The following is a 23,836-nucleotide window of genomic DNA, read 5'->3' as shown; positions in this document are numbered from 1 at the left end:
GTTGACAGATTTTAGTCTATCATAATTTTATGAACGGCGTTATATCAAATGTCAGTAACAATAAGAAGTAACGGTTGAAAGCAATTACGATACAAATTGTAGAACAACATGTTATGGAATAAGAGGGTAACAATATCCTTTAAAATACTCACAAGTTTTCATTCCGAGGAAATGCATGCAATTTCACCGGATTTTCCGGTGTACGTCTACTATCACAGTTGATAGCACTGCACTTTCTAATTGTAGACATCTTCAACATGTCAAGATGTCAATAAATTAAACACGGCTCGAAATATCCGAGTTTTAGATTATAAACAAGGTCCCACTTCGATTCACTCAAAAACAACCTGTGTTTACTGTAATACTGCCTTCCCATAGGCTAGCGAGCTAGCGACAAGAGCTAGTAGTGACAATCGGCAATGCGTTGCCGGCGAGAGTTACCCACCCCGCTTTTCCCCTCTGTCCGACCCCTCTCACCCTCAATCGACTCGCCGTGATTTGAGTTTCGGAGGATACGATGAACGCCCTCAGCGTGCAAAAGGACTACTATTCTCAGACAAGTGTAGTGCTAAAAAATTACGCCGAAATGATAACCTCTGGGACAGAAGTTTCCACAGTAAATAATGCTTCAATGGAAATAAATTTGATTGACAACTTTATTGTCAACCGACGGCCTTACCGTCTATCGTCGAGTGAGCGTGCGGAAGTTCGCAAAATTGCGGATGACCTAGTATCCAATTGCGTTATTAGAGGGAGCCCCTCCCCGTACGCTTGTCCCGTCCTTTTAGTGAAAAAAAAATGGGACGTACCGTATGTGTGTTGATTTCCGAGGAGGGCATCCGTCCAAGCCAGAGTAAAATCAAAGCATTGAAAAATTTATCTCGCCCTACCGACGTTAAGCAGGTCCGACAATTTATGGGGTTAGCCGGATACTTCCGAAAATTTATTCCCGAGTTTGCTAGTCGTACCGCATGCATAAATGACCTTACAAAAAAGAATGTAAGTTTCGTTTGGACGACAGAACATGAGGAAGCTAGAAAGTACATAATTGACTGTTTGACCGCCGAACCACTCTTGGTGGTATTCAACCCCGATATGCCCACGGAGTTGCATACAATGCGAGTGCGGTAGGCTACGGAGGAATCCTCATTCAAAAATATGACGGGGAAAGCAGAGTGGTTGCGTATTACAGCAAACGTACCTCTTCTACTGAGGCGAAATATCACTCCTATGAATTGGAGACCCTAGCCATCGTCAACTCTCTAAAGCATTTCCGAGTGTATCTTATCGGGATTAAATTTGTTATTGTCACTGATTGTAATTCAGTCAAATCGACTATGAACAAACGCGATATTGTTCCTCGAATAGCCCGATGGTGGACATACATGCAGGATTTCAATTTTGAGATAATTTACCGTAAAGGCTCTACCCTGAGCCACGTTGATTATCTTAGCCGTAATCCTGTCTCAGTCTTGCGAGTCTCTCAGCACGATTCGTGGTTACACATCGAGCCAAAGGGCAATGCCGAAGTTCGGCAAATGCTTTCCGAGTTGCGTGAGGGAATATTAGACTCGAATCAATACGTTGAGAAGGATGGCTTTGAGAAGGATGGCTTACTATGTCATCAAGAGATTTTAAAAAAATAGGAGGAAATTGCTGCGCTACTATGTCCCCCGACAAAGTAGGCTTGGACTTCTGCGATTATTTCATGACGAGCAGTGCCATATTGGAGCAGAGAAAACAATTAAGTCAATAAGTTTGCATTCTGGTTTCCGCGGCTAAGACAGTCTGTCAAAAACTATGTGAAACACTGCCTTGTTTGTGTTGTTAAGAAGACGCAAACAGGTTCTCTACAGGGACTCGTTCAATTACCCAATAAGGTTCCAGTCCCAATGCACACGATACACATCGATTGTCTGGGACCCTTGCCGGTGTCTATTGATGGACACAGATATGCGCTTGTACTAATTGATTCTTTCACTAAGCATTGCAACATGGTTGCCTTAAAATCTGTAAGATCTGATGAGACTCTGCGAGCCCTGCAATTTTTTATTTCCTGCTTCGGAGCTCCTGAATTAATCATTATGGACAGTGGCACCAATTTTCATAACTTGGCAGTGGCTAAGTGCCTAAATGAATGGAACGTTCGTTATCACTTCATAACACCCGATATTCACAGAGCAAACAGACAAGTGGAGCGTTATATGCGCACCATCATGAACTTAATAAGAATTGAGACAAGGTTCAGGGCAGAATGGCCGAGCGTTTTGTGGAGAATTAAGTTAGTTTTGAACACTACCATGCAAAAAGCGACAGGGGTCAGTCTGCTCAATTGCTCATTGGTATTGAAGTCACCACCCCATTCATTCAAGCCGCCTTAAATGACCTTTCAAGTGATCTAACTCCTGTGAGAAATATGAATGTTGACAGGAGGCGTGTCATCGAGCGACTTCGATCAGATGAATCATCTAGAGCAGCTCTCAACTCCAGAGGGCGTGACACCCAGCAGTACAGCATTGGAGACTTCGTGCTGCTTCACCGGGCGAGCAAGCTTCACGCGAGCAAGGCGGATTTCGAATTCCTTGGTCCTTACGAAGTTCGAGAGGTGACACCAGAGGGACGCTACGAGCTCAAACGGGTCGGCACTACGAGACAAAGGATCGTCAAGGCTGCCAAGGAACAGCTGCGACCGTGGCCGAAGGATTGGTCGGCTGCGACTGACATGTAAGACCTTATCTCTCTCCATGAGGGGGAGGGGTGAGGTACGAGGTAAGCCTGTACCCGTGATTTGTTTTGGCTTTCCGGGGTCTTCGGACCTTGAAGCATGGGTTTGAATGAACTCATGATTTGTGTTGGCTTCCGAGGTCGGAGTACCTTGAAGCATGGGTTTGAATGAACTCATGATATGTTTTGGCTTCCGAGGTCTGAGCACCTTGAAGCATGGGTTTGAATGCACCCATGGTTTGTTTTGTTTTCCGGGGTCTTCGGACCTTGAAGCATGGGTTTTAAAGAACTCATGATTTGTTCTGGTTTTCCGAAGGTTATGCACCTTCACGCATGATTGCTCCCATTATGCGTTTTGTTTTCCAAGGCCTTAGGGGTCTTGAGGTGTGTGACAAACTAATTTATTTAGATTTCAGATCGACACGAGTTGAACTCTGGAGCCAGCCTGGGTCCATAATGTGCCTATTTTGATGGCTGAGTGCTATCAGTGTACCTTACAACTTGATAATTAGATGTCGCTGCTAATGACAGTGGGATCGCGAGTTTGTATTCGGCTCTTTGTTGTTTTCACTTGTTCTAAGTTGAGTTCTTGCAATTTCAGACCTCGCGCAGCGGCAGTTCCGAGAGCGTAACTGCATTAGGATGGCCGTGTTAGCAGCGTTCGAATTCTCACTGATATCACGGCGGAGGGATACTCCGTCGCATCGGGCTGACGACGGATGTGGCGGAGGGAGCACCGCTAGGGCGCGCTAGGGGAATGGAGGGGAAGGAGACGGATGACGAAGCGAAGCCTGTCCAAGCCTGTCCGGAGGCGGCATATTGGATGCGAGCCCTGGCCTGAGCACACGCATGGTCGTGTTGTACCTGTGCAAATAAATGTGTAAAGCCGAGAGTCTCATGTCATTTTCAAAAGATCTAACAATATCAAAAATAGCTGAAGTGTGCAATGTAACTAAATAGCAAGTAAAGCAAGCTCGAGATCTGAGGAAAAGGAAAGGTATACTTCCAGATGTGTCCTGGAAAGAAGGAAAACAGCTAGCTGATAATATCAAAATAGGTGTAATTAAATTTTAAATTCAGTATGTGTTTGTATGGAACACCAGAATATTACGCTTATGCTAGATGTACTTCCTTCAGTTAAAATGGAATACAAAGATGCAATGAAGTGCATAGTTTGTGACATTGGTTACAATCGGAGTATGGTGCACAGGTGTGAGCAGTGCCCAGGTAAAAAGCAGCTGCGTGAATTGCTATGCAACCATTTAGCTAAGTAGTTATCAGATGATTTAACTCTTACTGATTTTCAGAGGACACATACAGATCATACAATAACTGAGAATGTACAAGTAAATGTAAATGATTTTATAGACCGGCTTTATGGTGAAAGATGTTAAAATTAATCATTTTACTGCTGTATTTCAGGCCAAATTTTTTAGAAGAATTGAATATTGATAAGGTCATAATTTTACTTGACTTTGGTGAGAATTTCTCTTTCATTGTGCAAGATGCCGTTCAGGGATTTTTCTGGGACAACCGATAGGCAACAGATCATCCACTTGTTATCTATCATAAAGTTGATGAAAATGTGTCCTACATGACCTTGTGCATCATCAGTGACTGCTTGGATCACGATGCAGTAGCAGTATATCCCCTATGAATGAGCCATGCCAATGTATAAGAATGTATAAAATTTTGAAACAGTTTTACAAATTTTTTTCATAGGAGATGCCTTTATCAGATAAGTAATTAAGTTTATTAAGGAGATATTTTTTGGCATTGCAAAATGCAAATATTTTAGTGACAGAACTGCAAGCCAGCATAAAAATTCAAAAATATAAAAAATATATGCTTGCATTAATCAGGCTTTGATTTGTCAGCAGAATGGCATTTTTTGCCACAAGTCATAAAAAAAGTGTATGTGATGAATCGGGGGAACGGTAAAATGTTTACCTACAAGAGCCTGTTTACAACAACCCAGTGGACGAAACATTTTATCAGTGTGTGACTTGAGTGAGTTGATAAAAATGTTGAAGGCATAAAAACATCATATGTTTCCAGTGATGATGTAGAGATTTGGAAACAAAAATTGAACATGCAGTTTTAAAACTCTAAAACAATTAAGGGACAAGACCTCCTCACTAAAACATTTCAATCAGTGAAAATGAGTAACAATTCAGTGGACGTTCTCTGCCCAAGTTCAGAGTGCCAAGAAAAGTTGATTTAATAAAAAGATAAATAAAAGCATGTGCCAAGAACATTATTAAAAACCGTGGAACTTATGTCACCACGGTATATAAAAGCAGATGGTACATTGGCTGTGTAATTCAAACAGTTGAGGATGCTTACCATCAGGCTTAAGAGGTTAGAGGTATGTACTTATCCTTCAAATAGGTACATATTCAACCAGTTTTTGCCTAATTGCAAATATCTAGTAAATCCATATATTTGCTAAAATGTTTCCATTTTATACTATTTGGAAATTAAAAATAGATTACCAGCTAAATTTAAAGAATGGTAGGGGTTTACAGGAACTTTGATACTCAAATACAACTCCCCTTCTGGGGGATGCCCTGAAACATAAGTGCTGTAGCCCGCCGTTTTACAACCATCATTAAAATAAATCATAGAAGCACTATCCATCATGGGAGCAACTTCAGGTTTAATTTTCCTGAAAGAGGGAGTATAGTGCAAGTTATATTAAAAAACTCAGTCACCTAATTGGTGTCCTTTTTTGTTATTAGAAGTTGAAAAAGTGGCATTTTTCAACAAAAAACATTAGCGGAATGATGATTTTCATAAGATTTATTAACAAATAAATCCAAAATTACCCAAAACCTCACTCTATATTAAAGTTGGTGGTCTTTACCATGCTTACAGAGATTTTTATGGCTTTCATTTGATATATGTGATTTTTACAAGTATTTGAAAATGTCACTTTTTTGACGAAATTTGTCGAAAGTGCAATTTTTGAACATTTATAGAAAAAAATTTTCAAGTGAAAATCGTTGTGATAGGATTTTTTAAAACTATAGCAGCATGTTTATATCCTCTAAAATTTTTACTAGCTTCACTCATTTGGTTTAGGTTGTACAGGTGCACAAATATGGTAGTTTTGAATAATTTGACTGGTGTGCAGAATTTGTGTGTGCCTCATTGACTTCAAACACTCATATCTTGGAAAATACTTGCAATGGGTCTTTAATATTTTGGATTTTTCTTAACTAAGGTTGAAACTAACAACAGGGGAAAAATTATCAAAATCTGAGATGGTGAGTGTGGGACCCCCCAAAAATTGGTTGAGTTGACATGGAATGACCCTATAGCGTATGGTGTTACGGCTATTTATAATTTGGAATTAGAACTGCGATTTTAATGGCTTCTTACCAGCCGCAGGTTTGATCCTTTTGTATTCACCTGATCCATTACCCAATTGGTAAAACGTAAAATAATATTTCATAAAGAAAACAAAGCGTAAATAATTGCAGAAGATCATATGTGGCGTAAATAATAAATATTAATTACCCTGTTGAAATGAGAAGTCTCCTCAATTAATTGATCACATTTGTGATGAAGAGTTGATGGATTTCGATCAAAAACATTAGTAATACTGGCATTTTTAATTGATACTATGGTTTAAAAGCCGTCGATAATTGCGCCTTCACAGAAACAACAGCATCGAGTGCTGCGCATTATTATTCCGTGAAGGCGGGAAGGCAGTGAAAGCATTTGTTGTCAACGAGAGGAATGCTGAATATTCACGTAAGGTTTATTTTCACTATGCCAGTTTATTTTTCGCAATGGTTTAAATCGTATAACTGTTAAATGAGTTCTAAATTGCAGTGGGTATATTCGAATGATTCAAATATGGTGTTGAAATAATGTGATATAGTAGTGTCTGTTTAATTTTGATGGTAAACGTTTCTTTTTTCTGTCATACAGCCGTGGTGTCGATTCAATTTTTAAATCAGTGGTTTTCCAAGAAAAATATTGCTGAAATTGCAGCTATCCTCTGAATTCCCTTATTAGGCACATGGTAAGTACGTACTTAAATCGAAAGACATCTTTTCATCTCTGGTGGTAACTTTTTTAATCTCTAGTTAAACTTGGCAGTATTTAATCATCTATCCGATTGTTATACTAAAAAAATACTCTAATGATAAGACTACGACGGCATTATGGTTCCTTACACCACTTGGAGTCACCGTATACACTTAATGTTTATGTGGCTCCGTAGCTGAGTAGGATTACTTCACGCAAATTTGATGCACTGAAGTTATGGGGGGGATTCGAACCTGAGCCAATTGTATTTTTTTTATTTTGTGAAAGGTCAATTGATAACATCAACACAATAGTTTACTCAATAAAAAAATTACCACCAAATTTTTTAAGCGACTAATTTATTTTTAAATAATGACTCAATCTGCCTTAATACATTTATTTCTAAACAAACTTATTCAAAGAGTGGAAATAAGCAGGGGAAGTGGCAGAGGTTGTAATTTGTCCTTGCTACTGTCGAATTTCCATTGGTAAAAATCTGTACTCCTATTGTGGACAATACTCAATAAATAGCCAGATACACTCGTGTGAAATCAGAATGATAGCCGTAGATCATGATGTTTGAAACTATCGATAACACTGATCAACCAAAAAATAATTTTTCCTATTCTAGCCATATGTTTTGCTAATCCTCTGGTATTTTTCGGGCTGATTCCGAAACTGGGCCAGATGTTTTCTATCGCATTGAGTTTTTTTAGGGCAATCGGATTCAAAGGAGTTTAAGTAAATAAATAAAATAATGTGAAAAATGGGTACTCACTCGTAATTTTCTCGCATATTTAGCTTCTGACGAATCCCTTTTCAGTGTCCACCGCTAATCTGATAATATGTTTCTGAACTTTTCATGGTGCTGTTCGTGCATCAGTGAAATATTCTGGTGGAAACACATATCGTGTTGAGCACTAACGGCGCCAAGGTATGTAGGATGTTTAGCCATTGTGGTGATATTTAGCCATTCTCTCTCCTAGAAAACCTTCAAATGCATTTTTGAATGACTTCCACGAATTTTTTTTGTTGAACTCTTTTTGTCAAAATTCCGAATTCTTCAGCACTTATTCAAAAAAAAAATCTGTGGCCCAATAAAAAATCCTTCTATTATCTGTTTTTCACTGATTTTTTGGACATTTGTTTCAAATATGTAAAACCTGCACCATTTTTACACATATCTTTTACTAAATTTTTAAAAATCCCTAATTTAATACTTAGAGGTAGCAAAATAATGTTTTTAGGATCGTAAAAAGATGAAAAGGACATTTTTGAATCCAGTGACGAGTGCTTAAGTTATAGCCAATCTTTTTTCAAGCAATGATTTTTTCTGTCTCTGCTATCCCAATCGTGGAAGAAGCAATAATATTTTGGTGCAGTGAAACTGTATGCCTAGTAAAATGCAGCTACTTCTAATTTTCCACAAATTTTGGGTACTGAAAAATTTACTGCCTATTCTAGTAAGATTCTTTTATGTCGGTTCCATGAGCTAATGCTTTGGAGGGAAGTTCAATTCCATTATGTTAAAAAACAGCCTTTAAATGACGTTAAAGGAATCAATGAACTGAATGATCATCTGTGTTATATTCAAAACTAAGAGTACCCATAACAGAGAGAACATCATTGCAAAACTTAACTTTTGTTATCATGAGAAAAAATTATTTGAATTCGTCATTGAGAGGTGGATGCATAGAAAGTTTTGTATTTGGATCCAGCAAATTCCAACCCATCAATTGTGATCTTAAGATTTCTCTCTGCTTTTTAGACAAATTTAAGTTGCGCAATAGATCACTTAAATACTCTTTTGTCATAAAATGAGGTGTATCAGAAATGTTTGGTCCAAAAATTGGGTCTTTCGAGTTTTCGAATCCATAATTCTCAGATACTTTCTGAATATTCGCTAAGATCAACATTTTGTGTGGTTCCACCACTGGTAAATTTTTCAAGTGTGGGGTTGATTCTAGGTTGTTTGGATCTTTTACAGTGCGTTTTGACTGTGGTGTTATTCCTTTAATTTCTGTTTCACAAAAATAGATTTCAGAAATATGATCCTTAGCTTCCCGTCGAATCATGAGGACGGAAAAATTCATATGACATTTTCCATCAGTCCAACCAGTGAGAAGCCTTTCACACCTGCTACATATCGCAGAAGACTCCGATCCTGTATCCAGGTCACCCAACGGACAGTCATAATAAAGTCTAAAACACTGTCTCAAAAAGGTAATATTCCTCCTTTTAGCCTTCAAAGTAATTTCACCGCACACGTAGTAAAAGTAATCGTGGTAGTTCACGCACTGTTTAGGCCCATTCCCCCTTTTAAAAATGTCTGCCAAAAAAGTATGGCTTGTAAATTTTTTCAAATGGTGTTTTGTGATTGTCTACTTGTAGGGAACCAATGAAAAAAATTCAGGATAATTAAAAATGCTGAACAACATGGCCTCGGTGATTTGAAACGGACTGACCCCATGATGAAAGCTAAGACATTTCATAACGATTACAATGTAATAAGCTGACATTTCCTGCGAGCAACAAATTTCTAAAACCGTCTGCAGATGAAAAACACACGTCTTTACGCGCCGACAGTCACATACTTATTTGGAGTGGAAGCTGATTATGCATTGCATCAAAAAAAATGATAGGTTACTGCAAGTTTAATTATATATTTTGTTGGGACAGGAAGGCATGCTCTCGTAGGACAACATGTTATGACAGGAAATTATTATTTTTACCTGTTCATGCTATTATGATATATATATGAAATAAATTACTACTTTTGTAAAAGAAAAAACATACATTCAGCTGTCCCAATGAAACTAGACGTGATGGAAATAATCCCTGCCCAGATTCCAAATCAGCCAAAAAATACGTCTGAGACCATCCAAAGACGCGTCCTGGAGACGTCGCGACGTCTCCAGGACAAAATCTTTGTTCACCAGTGTGGGAAGTTATGTAATTAAAAGCAACAATGCTTTTCTTCCAATAGGAGTGCGAAATACAAATATATCCAAGGATTAAGTTGAAGTAAATTGATACATGAAATCTTTCACCCTTAAAAAAGGACGAAAGGGTAATTGTGTGACCTCGGCTAGGGCCCATGATAGGGGGTCCTCCACCGGAAGATTTTGGGAAATCGCACGCCTACAGATGGATTTTGACGCTATTCTGGCTCTTAAAATTTAGATTCAAGTTAATAAAAAGTATCAATTTTGTAAATAAAAATACTAAGAAAAATGAAAATTACATAGCTTAAAAATTTAGATAGGTGTGATGGTTCTATTATCTATTTAGAATATTTGTACCTAAAAACCGCACTGAAATATAAAAATCCTCCAGAATAACTTTCGAATAACCCTTTCAAAAAGCATAAGGTTCTCTTTTATCTTCTAAAACCTTTATTTCATTATTTTTTTTACAAACTTTGCATGCCGATTAAGCTGTAAATAAAGCTGTAGATAAAAATAATCTAAGCTTAGAATTTTATAATTGTTAAAAATAATTTGATATTAATCGACCTTTCACAAAATAAAAAAATCATTTGGTTCGGATTCGAATACCTCCCGATAACTTCAGTGTATCATATGCGCGTGAAGTAATCCTACTCAGCTACGGAATCACATAAACATTCCGTGTTCACGGTGAGTCCAAATATGAATCTGAAGAGAGGAAATCCTCGCCACGGAGCTCGCAAGAAAACACTTCGAAGGCCCAACATGAGCGTGGACGTGAGTTTCCTCAGCGAATTCTATCCGCTAGGGCATTTCAGCCTGTAGTTTGACTCCTTTCTCGCTAGCCCGGTCGCCCCCACGTCAGTCCTCGTTGGCTATTGCTGGCGTACCGGTGAGAGATGCAGGCTAACTTATGTGCCAACCTTCTAAGTTTTTATCGACCCTACCACATAAGTTAAGTGGGACTCGTGGGTGTCTACATACTTTTGAAAACGATAGTACATTTTCTGGCAGCTTTCCCAGTCGTTTTTCGCCCTTTCTCGGAGCACACCCTACACCTCTTTCGAGCCTTCTTTTGTCCTGATGGTGCGGGAATTTTTTCAGTGAAATGCTTTTCAGATATTCTAGTTATCTCGGCTCTGGCGTTTTCAAGGGGCGATTCGTCTTCCAATGTAACTAACTCCGAACAAATTTTTTGCGTAAAATAGGTGACTGCAACGGATGTTTGGCTTAACTGATTGTGGCATTTGTCACTGCCATAACTATTAGGTGGAATACCAGCTTACGCCACCACTTCACTGATCGATGATCCAGGGCACCGTAACTCATTAGTTGATCAATTAGATCTACACCAAATTTTTTCTTGTTATAGTGTATTACTATCGCAGGTTTAGTTTTCTCCCTTCCTCTGCGATCTTTGAAAGTGATCATGTCACTTGTATGTCGAGTGGAGAGCAGAAACACATCACGTTTGTCTTTCCAACGCTGGACTAATATATTTTCATGTCGCGCGAAAACATGCTATCCATGTGATAGGCGAGCATTTTTTATTGCCAATGGAATCCCCGCCCTATTTTTCATGATAGTACCTACTAATCCCGTTTGAAGGCTTTCCAATTCACGGGCCAGGGCTTGTGTAAAATCGGTCTGTATATAATGTGTGACCCTTTTTAGCAAGCGTAGCCAAAAGTCTCTTGACTATAGCCAATCCAGAGTTTTCCTGGCCATGAAACACATCCACATTCCAAACAAAACCACTGCTTGCTTCTGGGAGCATGTAGAGTTTTATGCCATATTTGCTTGGCTTCTGAGGCATGTACACTTTGTAGCAAAACCTACCACGAAAGGGACAAATTCCCTCATCTACAGTTATATCCTCCGCAGGTTGGTAGGATTTTTGAAATTTATTTCGAAAATCCTCGAGCAATGGACGCACTTTGAATAGGGGGTCGTGACGGTCTACGCGTTTTTCAATGAATAATTGGTTGTCCGCAAGATGGAAATTTCCTAAGATTGCAAGTAATCTATCTCTAGAAAAAACACCAGGACAGAAGCCACACGCCAAGACGGGATCAGTACTCCAATGATCATGGATACGAGGACGTTTGCTAAAGCTCATGTGCATTATAACGGCAAGAAACTTTTTTACGTCACCTTGAGTCACTGTTTTCCAGGATTGCAATCTGCTTTTTGCGGATAGTAAGTTCCCTCTCCTCAGTTTTGCAATTCTTTGCCTTGCATATAAGTTCGTATTTTCCTTGATACAATTTATCAAATCAATGTCGAAAAATGTTCAAAAAATCATCATCTCACTTGAACTATTTAGCCCAGTACATATTTGATTTCACACCATAGTCACCAGTGAAGATTACATACTTCAAAGATGGAAAGATTATCGTTAGAATAGAGGCTCGAAAAGAAGCTAAGTTCCATATCCTAAATAAAAACCTTGGGAACTGCATCAATATCACTCCAAATATCTCCCGGGCCCGCTCCTCTGTTAGTTGACCGTCTTCCTCTAGGTGCACCCCTACGATTTCACATTGTTTTTTGAGCTTCTCCTCGCTTACTTAGCTGTTGCACCATTTCTGGTTCGTTCATACCTTCAGAGTCTAATATTAAATATCATATGAACAATGAAAAACAGTAATCGTACGAATAAATGTTGCGCAAAAGATATATAAAAGAAGTCAAAAAAAGGTCACGCAGGTTGCGTTACTATACGCTAGAAATGGAAATTACCTCTTGAACTATCTTTGCTGGGCATGTAATCATCATCGCAATCTGAGTCATCAAAATCACTTTCACTATCATCGCTGTCGAAACAATTCAACGCATTGGCAATGTCTTCGTCGGCGAGATTTCGCTCCATGATCACTGGCGAAAGAACGCACGAATGACAAACGAGGTAGGGATTTCCAAACCTTCAGACAAATTTTGTCTTGAAGGAGAAAAAATATGATGAAATATATGACTTTGTGGCATTAACTTCACCTATAAGAGCAAATGCATGAATCCGAGTAATACCAGCTGCGTAACTTTGAGGCGGGAGCCGCCACAATGTAAACAAAATGCCCGTCGTAATATTACGCCTCCCGCAAATTCTGCAACACCTCGCGCCGCATAATATTAAGCGGTTAGCGCTCAAAGTGTTAAAAGTCTTAGCAGACATAAGTTGTACACCAGTGAGCTTTTATGATCACAATTGCTCAAATTTAGCACTATCTTTGTATTTTCCTTCGATTGTATCTCCTAACGTTAAAAACGATAATGATTATTTTAAGAAAATAAGACTTGGTTTAATTCGTAATCCTGAAGTATGTATGTGATGTATTTAGTGCACGAACGCTTTAATACTCTCTCATGTATTCATGAGATTTGGCTGAGCAGACTTCTTTATGAATTTGCAAGTCTCATTCTCCTGTAAGTAGAATTAATTACCAGTGAATGTTCGTGCTGAAAATACATTATCAGCCTTTAAGAGAGCCATTTATAATTATTTACTGTTGCCATTCCTGAATGAAATATGAAATCTAATTCCTTTATTCAACTTTAAACTAAATTATGGACTCAATTTAAAGTTGAATGATACTTCTTGCTTTTTTATTACTATTTTTTAATATAATGTACTTTAAAGTCTTTAAAAATCTTCGCAAGTCTAAAAGGGTATTAGTCGGTCGATCTTGAATAAAAAGTACCTTTGAGGATAGGTTATTTGTTGGAAAAGGTATTGTCATTTGCACTCGAATGAGATGAAGTCAATCTTGGAGGGTGCCTACTCCAAATTGCAAGACAATGAAAAATACAGTGTTGTTTCTAATTGTTGAGTCTAGATGATACCGTTTGTGTTTCCTTTGAGTGCCACCAGGAGGTGAACCCATCGTCGCCAGCCGAGGAGGCCGGACTTCGAGCTTTCGAGGATTACATTATCGGAGCTGACTCGGTTCTTCACAAGAGCGGTAAACATTTTGTGGGGTGATTGGGGGCCCCAGTCGAGATAAAAGTTAATAAAAAGTAGTGATTTCTCAAGAAAAAATGTTGTGAGAATGCATAGCTTGTAAAATTTTCTAATTTATCCTGGTTCTAGTATCCATTTTTTTAATTTTTTCCTTGAAACTCCACTGAAATATAAAAAGCCTCTAAAATAACCAAGGACATGAGTCGGTTCCTAAATTTTTTTGGTTCTCGGTACTGGTCCGATTCTCTCCCATTGGTTCTCGATACTCGGCTCCAAGGATAAACTATTATTATCTGAATTAATGGCAAATTTTGATGAACAACAACAAGAAGTCAATGACAATAATTTCACTTAAGAATTAAATCAGCAGGAAAGCTCTTTAGAAAAAATCTTAAGATTGTCTCCATAATTTTATTTTCCTAGTAAAAAAAAGTTTAAATAACACGTTGTTAAAGAATGCATGATCGACCAATGTGTCACATTACATCAGGCAGCCACACTTTCTTTCTCCAGGTTTTGACTTTAAAAATTCAACATTTTTACCCTATTTATTCTTTTCTGGTAGAAATATTGCGTGCAGTACCAAACAGGCATCCACTGAAAACAGTAGGGGTTGAATGTTGGTGGTGGTTTTCGGGAATTGCTGCGTATGTAACATTTTCACATTCAACGTTTCACTCCTCCTACTGGGAGCGTTATCAAGAGAATGGGAGGGAAGCCGTTGTCGTCCTGAGCTTATAAATGTTTCGTTACCCATTGTTGACCCGATTTTGAATTTTAGGCGATAGCCGTTGGTCATTACAGGCATCCCCCGAGTTACGTTTGTCTTGACGTACGTAAATCCGTACTTATGTAAGTGATAACCGTATTTCAAATGATTACGTTAATTTTCGAATGCGAGCGCGAAGAAATAGATATTCGCTCGTACAACCTATGGTAGAAAAAATACCCAGACGGCACAGGAAGTTTTCGTACCTAAATACGAGGGTGGACAATCAAGATACAAAAATCGCGCTTAGGAAGTTACTTAGAAGGTTTTGTTTCTTTATTTCCTTTAATGACGAAAAAAGATGCAAGAGGACTGGCAAATTCATATGCATCGATAAAATTGTATCTCATCGATAAAACTGTATTCGGTCTGGGACTATTTTCTTTCGCGGGTGGTGCCATCTGGTGCCATCGTGCCCTATCCTCCTAGAAAGATCACATGCCTTCACAAGCCGTTGGAGATCGCGTCGTTTACGTCACGTCTCACTACATTTCAGGGATTTTTGTGGTTAAGTTAGTGAAGAATAGAGTGTCTGGTAATGTGGAAGTTTCCCTTATTCTTTAATTTCATTCACTGGGCTTCAGAAACGTGTTTGTGAGATATTTTTGTTATAAATGCCTTTCGTGTGTGTATTGTCGGGATGTAATGGAAACTCCGGGACATATGGTTCAAGTTTTTAGCTCTCCAAAAGATCCTGAGTTGAAGAAGAAGTGCATTTGGGCGATAAGAAGAAAACATTTCACCCCTACGAAAAACTGTTAGGTATGTACTCTACCTCGCTGTAATTATTTGGATGTAATTTTAAGTCAGAAGTGGCTATTCAGTACTAAAAATGGTGATTCAAAATATTGTAGCAGCAATTCTTTTGAAAATTCTTGCATTTTAGTTGTCTTTTTTGTATTAATTCATTCGGTAAACGTGTGGTTAAAGGAGAAACTAGGAATAAGCTGCCAAGTTTATAGGATCGAATATTGCTTCTTAGCTTGCCCTATGGTGTATTACACGTCGGCTTTCATCATTTCAAATTATCTTATGCTATAGTTTAAAACAATAAAAATATCAGGCATACAAATATTTACTATATTTACGAGCCTAGTAATTTGATTTCTCATGCAGAAATACCAAAAATTGGAAATGATTTGACCTAATAAGTTACATGGTATTTTATTATTTATTAATTTTAGGTGTGTGAGCTTCACATTGCACCATTGTGATATCAGAAAGTAATCTGTGGCCTTGGACGAGAAGACGAGGAGAAAATTCTTGCTGAATGGAAGGTGCCCAGATTGGAGGAAGGTACCATTGCTTCACTGTTACCTGTCGCCAAGAAGACAGACATTGTGGCAGAAGTGACATATTTGTGGATGTGGATTTGATTTGTGCAAGTTGGTGCAGTGATAGTGGACGTTCATCGGAGAAAGTATTGACGATAGTTTGTATGTATCGACCAGTCCTCTTTTAAATAATTTTCTATTCGAAAGAGAATAAGAGTAATTGTTTCGCTAAATTAGATGTGGGATAGAAGAGAAAATTGGAAATATTATTGTGGTTGACAATAGAAAATACATAATATATGTATTGTATTTCTGTGGGTTTTTTCTTTCCTGCCTCTTTAAAATTTCTTGCGGTGGTGACTTCATGCAAAGTAAGTATAAAATCGGAGGTGTGATCTAAGAGTGTGTGATTTGGCAGGACTTTCATATTTTTAATAGGTTGATACATTTACTGCAGTGACCTAGAGACTTTTACTCATCCCAAATAATTTTTCAAATACTTTAGCGCCTGATATGGGTAAGTTTTAGTAGCTGAGACTGAACTATACGTTAATTTTTGCTTGCATTTTGATGAATTCGATCATACTAATAGCAGATGTGTCAGCAATCCTGTTTCATCGGCAATTTTTATTTAAAAATTTTATTTCGTCAGGCTTTAGGGTAAGCTTTTTAATGCTCGTGGGCTATGTGATGTCTTATTTAGTGTCAAAATTAATAAGAATTTACTCTCATTAACATCTCAAGGTTTCCAAGTAAGTACGAGCCACTTAACAATGCTGGATGCTGGTGGTGCGTGAATTAGCCGTGAGAATCTCATTTTTCGCAGAGTTATTTAAGTGGCCGAGTAAGTTTTGTAAGTTCTCAATGGGTAAATAATACTATATCATGAATTCTAATTACCATGAAAAACTCACAACCGACAAAAACTTTGTCGGTCGTGAGTCTTTCATGGTAATTAGAATTCATGATATGGTGTTATTTACCTATTGAGAACTTACAATTCATTCGTATCAAGGTTCTCGCTACGGTCGGTAGTTATCGATTGTGTTGCGTTCGATACATTTTTCGATCGTGCGAGTTACGATATAACTAATTTCGACCTAATCGATTGAGATTAGCCTGAGTGCCGTGTTCCTGCGCGCTATGTATCCAATCGTACGTGCTTAGTAGCGGACATTCACATGCTGCGTACGCGCTTCGTCGACAGGCCGCGAATGGTATGTATCCATTGACGAAAAGCGACGGAGCAGCACAGTATCCCCTTAGTCAATGGGTACTATGTACATACGAATTAGATACGGAGGGTTCTGTGCCGTCTGGGTATCGATTGGTTATCGAGTTTTTTTACGTGCTAAAAATAACAAAGTGACCCATATTTGTCATTCCTCGAAGGAATTTTCATTAATTTCTGCAGAAAAATCGCTTATAAATCCCAAGTCAGCAATCAACGGGAAAATTTGCAGTTCTAACGATGGATGTGGTTGCGCTCATTCCTGTATGATACAACTTGTTATACAGGATGCTCACCCGAACTCCGACTTTCTACTATTTAAAATTTGTATCCTTAAGTTTGGACATTTCCATCTGTGGCATTAAAAGAAAATGAAGTTCAAGCAGAAATCTTTATTGTGTAAAAGAATTGTTTAGTACCCACGTAACGGCATTGAAATTTTGAGTGGTGGCAATGAACGCCACGAAAAAGTTTAGAAAAAGTTGACACACGATATTAATTGTGTAATTGTTTACATGTTTCTGGCGGAAGATTTTATTAAGCTGCATTTTCTCGTTCTCTCATATTGTGTGCATCTGTAAATGAATATTGCGTCATTGAAAGCTTTTCCCCACTAACTTTGTTGCACTTTAATGGTGGAGTTGGCTGAATAAAAGCTCACTTTTAATTAGCTTCATGCTTTGGAAATACTCTTCGATGTTTCCAGCGAAGTAAATATTGAAATGATGATATTTTCACGTTATTTTATTGTGATATGAGACAGTGAAAGTATGTTTCCGTGCGTGAAAGATTGAGTGTATGTGTGTGTGAATGTATCTAAGAATATAGTTATTCACTGGTATTTTTTGTGTGTTATTTGCTCGTAATCCTAGACACTCCTACTACGTGTATTTACTGTGGCAGTGAAACCACCAGATTCATCGATCAACGTAATATATAAAAGGCAGAAGATATAATGATTATAGGTAGGTAGACAATGCATTCTTTGGGCCCTTAGATCGCAGTATAACATAATACTACTACTTCCTTGGCACTACAGCCCGGTATGGGCTTTGGCCTCCCTCAAGACGCCTGTCCATTCTCTCCTGTTCTGCACTTTCTCCCACCATCTGACAATCCTCATTGCCTTTATGTCATCTTCCACATCCTGCATCCATCTTTTCCTCGGTCTTCCTCTTTTTCTCTTTCCATCCATATTTCCATGTAGAATCTTCTTAGGCACCCTTTCTTCACTCATTCTTTTTACATGACCTAGCCAAGCTAGCCGTTGGGTCTTCACAAACCTCACTATGTCTTCGCCTCGGATAATATTTTCTATTTCCTTGTTTGTTCTTATCCTCCAAGTTACCCCATCTGTCACGGGACCATATATCTTTCACAAAAGCTTCCGTTCAAATATCCGCAGAGCTTGCTCGTTTCCAGTGGAGATGCTCCACGTTTCTGCTCCATATGTCACGACCGGTCTGATAAGTGTCTTATAGATCTTGAATTTCATCTCCTTAGATAGAAGAGTTGACTTCAGGAGCTTAATATTAGCAAAGTAAGCCCTATTTCTAGCCATTATCCTCTTGTTGATCTCTTCTGTCATTGAGTTCTTACAGTTTAAATTAGTACCAAGGTAGCTGAAATATTTTACATTTTCAAAGTTGTACTGCCCAAATGTAACGTTTTGAGTCCATCTTCTGTCTTCCGTGGTCGACATTCTCATGTATTTGGTTTTTCTCTCATTTATTCTGAGCCCTATATTCTTACTCTTCTGTTCTAAGATTTTGAATATTTCTTATAACATAATGAATCAATTTAAGTATTCAGTTTAGTAATGTAGCGTTGAGATACGTACTTTCCTGAATCCACGCGATTGGTCAACTCTGGGAATAATATTATGCATTTTGATTGGCAATGCTCGAGATGCAACTCTCAGACTATATTAATGTTTATCAATTTTGTATCTAATAACGTAAGAATACGCAGTAGAATTCATGAATATCGCAGTGAATTGAATGAAACTTCACCGAGAATTTACCGCGCATTTCTTCGCTGAGAATTTCACCGCGCCGATCGAAATCTCTGAAGCACTAACTCAAAGGTTCGACTTACGTAAATTTCGACTTACGCAGAGTCTGCCGGAACGCATCTCTTACATAACTCGGGGGATGCCTGTATATTGGGCCAGGAACCCTCTCCATATGCTAATGATGCAGGCCTTTTCGAAACTCTAACCCGCCGAGCCAAAATCGTGTTTGATGCGGAGCATATCAGTGGTGAAATGCTACACCTTATGTGGGCACTGAAAGGTAATGGTTACAGTGTCTCATTCATAAAAAGAGCGATGAAAGAAAGACACCCGCCTCAAGATGACGACCACAAGGGGAAGAATTAACATATGATAAACTTCCATACATCTCCGGGGTCACTGATAGAATCGCTAGGATCCTTCAAAAAGGCTACATGAAGACTCACTTCCGCACGGTGAAGAAAATTCAAAATATCCTACCTTCACCGAAGGATAGCCATCCTCCCCTTCAATCCATGGGAGTGTATGAGGTTCCCTGCTGCTGCGCCAGAAGCTACATGGGACAGAGCCAGCGTTCAATCACCCAAAAGCTTAAAGAGCACGAAAGAGCGTTAAAATTACATCAGTGGGACGCATCAGCTGTCGCTGAACATTAGGCCTCCAGCCCTGGGCATAGAATAATGTTTAACGTTACATGGGTATTGGCGAAGACGGTAGAATATCATCAGCGTCTTATGCGTGAATCCATCGAGATAGCGAAAAGGCCTAATAACTTTAATAGGGAGGATGGATATATAACCTCAGCCACACAGGGAGAGGGTTCCTGGCCCAATCTAATGACCGACGGCTATCGCCTAAAATTCAAAATAGGGTCAACGATGGGTAACGAAACATGTATAAGCTCAGGACGAGAACGGTTTCCCTCCCATTGATAACATTCCCAGTGGGAGGAGTGAAACGTTGAGTGTGAAAATGTTACGTACGCAGCAATTCCCGAAAACCACCACCAACATTGATAAAAGAATCTGTGAAAATCTTCATACGAAAAGTAGTGGTTGAATTTGATTGGCCACGCGAAATATGCTCAGAGCACAGTTTACACACTTCATAGCATCAGGATCTATAGTGAAACTCCCCCAACATCTGATGACATCATCCGTTAATTTGTTGTAACTAGTGAGTCAGTTCAAAATATGTTCTGTATTCTGCGATGTAGCTTAAATTGTTACTTTAATTGACAACTCACTTGCATGCTTCACTGTCACAGTTCCTACAACCTCAACAATAAACTGCCCGATACGCCGCTACAGCGACACCATGGATAAACTGAGCAGACGTGAATTAAAGCATAGTTGCAATGCAGTGTTGCATTCTGCAGGATAACAACACTTTTCTTTGCCTTGCATAGGTTTATCAACTTTCGAACAATTTCTGGGAACATATCTTGCTTGTATGTCGAAGATTTACTGTATGTGTACGTGATTCAATCGTAACACCACTTTCACTTGAAACGATTTTCCGCTGATCGCAGTATATTGCAGTCCACACTGCGTTGCTGAGAGTCGTATTTTCTGAGCACCGCCTGAATATCATGTGAACGGCAGCTGGCAAGAAGTCGTTTCGTCTGAAAGCGGCCTCAATGTAGCATTGTCTGTACAGTTAAACTTCGATTTTACGCACTTTGATTTTACATCAAGTCTCGTTTTTACGCAGCGACACTCAAGTCCGGCCGGAAAGTATAGGGAATTGCAATGGTGAAACTTCGATTTTACATCTTTTCTTGATTTTACGCAGCTTTCTTTCGACTTTTTTTGAAAATCCCGATTGGAGCAATATGAAGTTAGGTTATTCATTCGTCTCAATGAGTAGCAAAAATGAATACAGGAACGGTTGAAATGACGTTGCGCTGTTGAACGAGAAACTAAAAACATCGCGAATCTAATTATTGTTTCTTCCTGCGTCTTCTCAGTAATATTTCAGTCTCCTTTACGAACGCAAATATCTCTCTTAGTTCAAATTTGCCGTTGAAGGATATCGAAACCTAAAACATACGGCAATCGCCGTGTATGCGTAACTACTTTTGATTAAGGCAGATGATCGCCGGAGATATTAACATTATCACCTTTCGTTTATTATTCGACTTATTGTTGGGAGCTGTTTATAACCAATTGATTGTAATTACAGTAGATGATCGTTTATCCAGAATTATGAACTACGGAATATCTAGCCCTAACGGAAAGTTTTCTAGAATTTTGCCAATGCTATGTTTTCCGTCGCCCCGGCGAAATATAACGGTGAGATGATCCATTAAAAATCCTCCCGTGCCAAAATTTTGGCTTCCAAGGTGATCCAAAAAAAAGTCGTACTTCTGGTATGGACGTAAGTCGATGGTGATTCAAAACGATGATAAAAGCAGCATGCGTTCCCTCATTCCGCGGGCTAACCCCACATCTGCGGGGACGAGTCTTAGAGAATGGAGGTGAGGGAAAGTTAATTGCGCGGCGCGCTTATCAGAGCTGACTCAACTTGTATCGCATTGTCAGTGGGTTTAAATGAAAGATGGTTGAAACTTACACCCCGCCAGGTGGCAAGCGTTTATTTTTAACGGAACGGGAGTTAATCCCTCGGAGAATAACTCGCGTCGTCAATCGTCATGTAATCATTGAAGTAACCCAGAGAAGTCAAACTCAAGACGTGAGTGTTAAGGCAGTCCCTTTAACTGAGGAATGGCTTAGCACCATTAAATCGAATTACAAAAAGAGTCCGGTGTTGTTTTCAGATATGGGGAAGCAAAATATTACGTGAAGATGAGTCACACAGCTTGTGAGTCGAAGGTCCCGGCGCTGAATCTGCGGAAGAATGCCGACAGAGAAGCTATACCCGGTAGATCCTATCTACTGGTGCTAAAATTTCATGGGAAAATGCTTTTTTCCGGTGTTTAGATCACTTTTTAAAAAAAAGTGATCTAAACACCGGATGTGGTTAAATGGATTTCCTGAAAACTGCTTTTAGTGAGATTAGTTTCGAAAATTAGCTTCTCTGCGAGCATCTAGTATCACCATTCCAAAATTTCTCCTGGGTAACAGAAGTAATCTTAGTGCCAGAAATGTTAGCAATTCAACAATGGGAAACATTGTTCAGGAATGCAACATTGTTTCTCTTAAGGTAACATGTCATCTGTGGTGTTGCTTGTGAGTAAATAAGATTATTAGGCTTCATTTTCTTGCCTCCAAATGAGTAATTGAATCGGGGAAACATGTGACGCGATTGAAAAGGATTTCATGCTCCTTTACTATGAAACCTCACGTGTGAGACTTTCTGGTTCTGTTTCTGGCCTAAATCAGAACTGTACTAAAGTGTATTACTAAGCGTTCTAAAAATAATGAGCAAGTGTTATCCTGGAAACTATACTCCAACTCAATACCAACTCTTGATTTTACACACTTTGATTTTACACAGTGCCCATATTTCAGTCCCTCCAACTGCGTAAAATCAAAGTTTTACTGTATTTGATGCGGTAGAAATTTGAACCAAGAAGGGGCAGTACCGAGAGCCATGTAGCGGAACCGACTCATCGCTAAATATACGTAACCGTTGTGAGTAGTCGTTTCAGAAAAGCATCAGGGTCTCTTCTATCTTCTTAACACTTTATTTAATTTATTTTTATATGATATTGATACCCTGAGTATGTTATAAATAAAACAAGAAATGAGTGCGTAGAATGTTATGATTGCAAAATAAATTTGGTTCTAGTAATCTGAGTACAGTGAAACCTCTCTTTAACGAAAGTCAAGGGACCGAAATTTTGCCATTTCGTTGATCGGGAGTTTGTTCCCCGGGTATGATACGCACGTTGCATCATCCTGGGGGCATGGAAATTGAAGCAAGTCTGCTTGAGTTATCTTCATTCTACCTTCGCACACTTCGAAACAGTGCTGATTTCTTCAGCTGCAATGCAAATTGCGGGCCAGAGACCACAATTAGGAAGCCTAAGTGCGTATTATTCAATCACTTTGCGTGCTTTTTAACCCGGCAGTGGTCGCGTGGGGTGTCCCGGACACCCCAGCCTTATATAAGCGCCATTTTTTCTTGCAATTGTGACTGCAATGATCTGTAACCTCGTCTAGCTGATTTTTTAAGCTTTTTGAGGATAAATGTAAAAGATCATTATAAAATCAATGCAAGTTTTTAAGAAAAGTTACTTTTGTCAAAGCTCTGCAGAGTGGGGTGCGCCAGACACCCCACGCGACCGTTCTCGCTACGGTTTACTGCTTAGTATTTATAGTCGCCTTGAATGTTTTTCATCCATTCTCATCAGATATTATAGCTACTTTTTCTGAAACTGGCCATGAATGTTGTCTTTTTATGTTTGCATAAATAAATATTTATGTATTGGTTTATTTATTGCCTCAATTTATGTAAAGAAATAGAAAGTAATTTCTAATAATGTTACAGTGATTTTTCTCGAAGTGAGCCACGAAAAATCGATCATGTGATACTTACAGCACGTTCATTCAGTACTCTATGGATTCATGCAGTCTTTCTGAAAAAAGGAAAAAGCTAATATATTTTGACTTTTGATTGAAAATTAGGAGGAGGAATTATTTGTTTCTGACGTCAACTGTTGTAGAAAATGCGATTTTTTAGAAGTGATTTTTTTAAGACTTCGTTCAATTACGTTAGTGCTGTAGTTATTCAAAAAAATCATTATTTACATGTCTCTGTGAATTTACCATTGAAGGTTGGCCCAATAACACTTACATTCATCGTTTTCAATTCATACTACATGTCAGCTACCTCTAGAGTAAAAGAAAGAGTCTTTGTCTTTTGAATGAATCTTTGAGGGAGGAAGATTGATTCTGATGAAAAATAAGATGGGT

General features: G+C 38.7%; 1 protein-coding gene across 17 annotated transcripts in view; it reads left to right on the top strand.

Annotated features, from left to right (window-relative positions):
• The first annotated feature begins 265 nt into the window (after positions 1–265).
• Positions 266–23,836, top strand: part of LOC124162523 (Golgi reassembly-stacking protein 1-like) — a 70,842-nt gene continuing 47,271 nt past the window's right edge. For 4 of the 17 annotated variants that reach the window (XR_006865598.1, XR_006865599.1, XR_006865596.1 and 1 more), the window contains exons 1-3: positions 6,389–6,483; positions 6,664–6,757; positions 13,579–13,669. Coding sequence is in view for 3 of the 17 variants with exons in the window: in XM_046539094.1 (XP_046395050.1) it covers positions 6,755–6,757; positions 13,579–13,669 (94 nt within the window). In the remaining 14 variants the exon portion in view is untranslated. Of the gene's footprint in view, positions 5,093–6,387; positions 6,564–6,663; positions 6,758–7,645; positions 7,697–8,872; positions 8,986–13,543; positions 13,670–23,836 lie in introns of those variants that run through there. The other 13 variants (XR_006865591.1, XR_006865597.1, XR_006865592.1 and 10 more) reach the window with 12 other exon arrangements.

Source organism: Ischnura elegans, chromosome 7 (assembly GCF_921293095.1).
Source record: "Ischnura elegans chromosome 7, ioIscEleg1.1, whole genome shotgun sequence".
In the NCBI taxonomy this organism is placed as follows: Eukaryota; Metazoa; Arthropoda; class Insecta; order Odonata; family Coenagrionidae; genus Ischnura; species Ischnura elegans.
The sequence above is the reverse complement of the archived record's forward strand: the minus strand, read 5'-3'. Positions and strand labels throughout refer to the sequence as shown.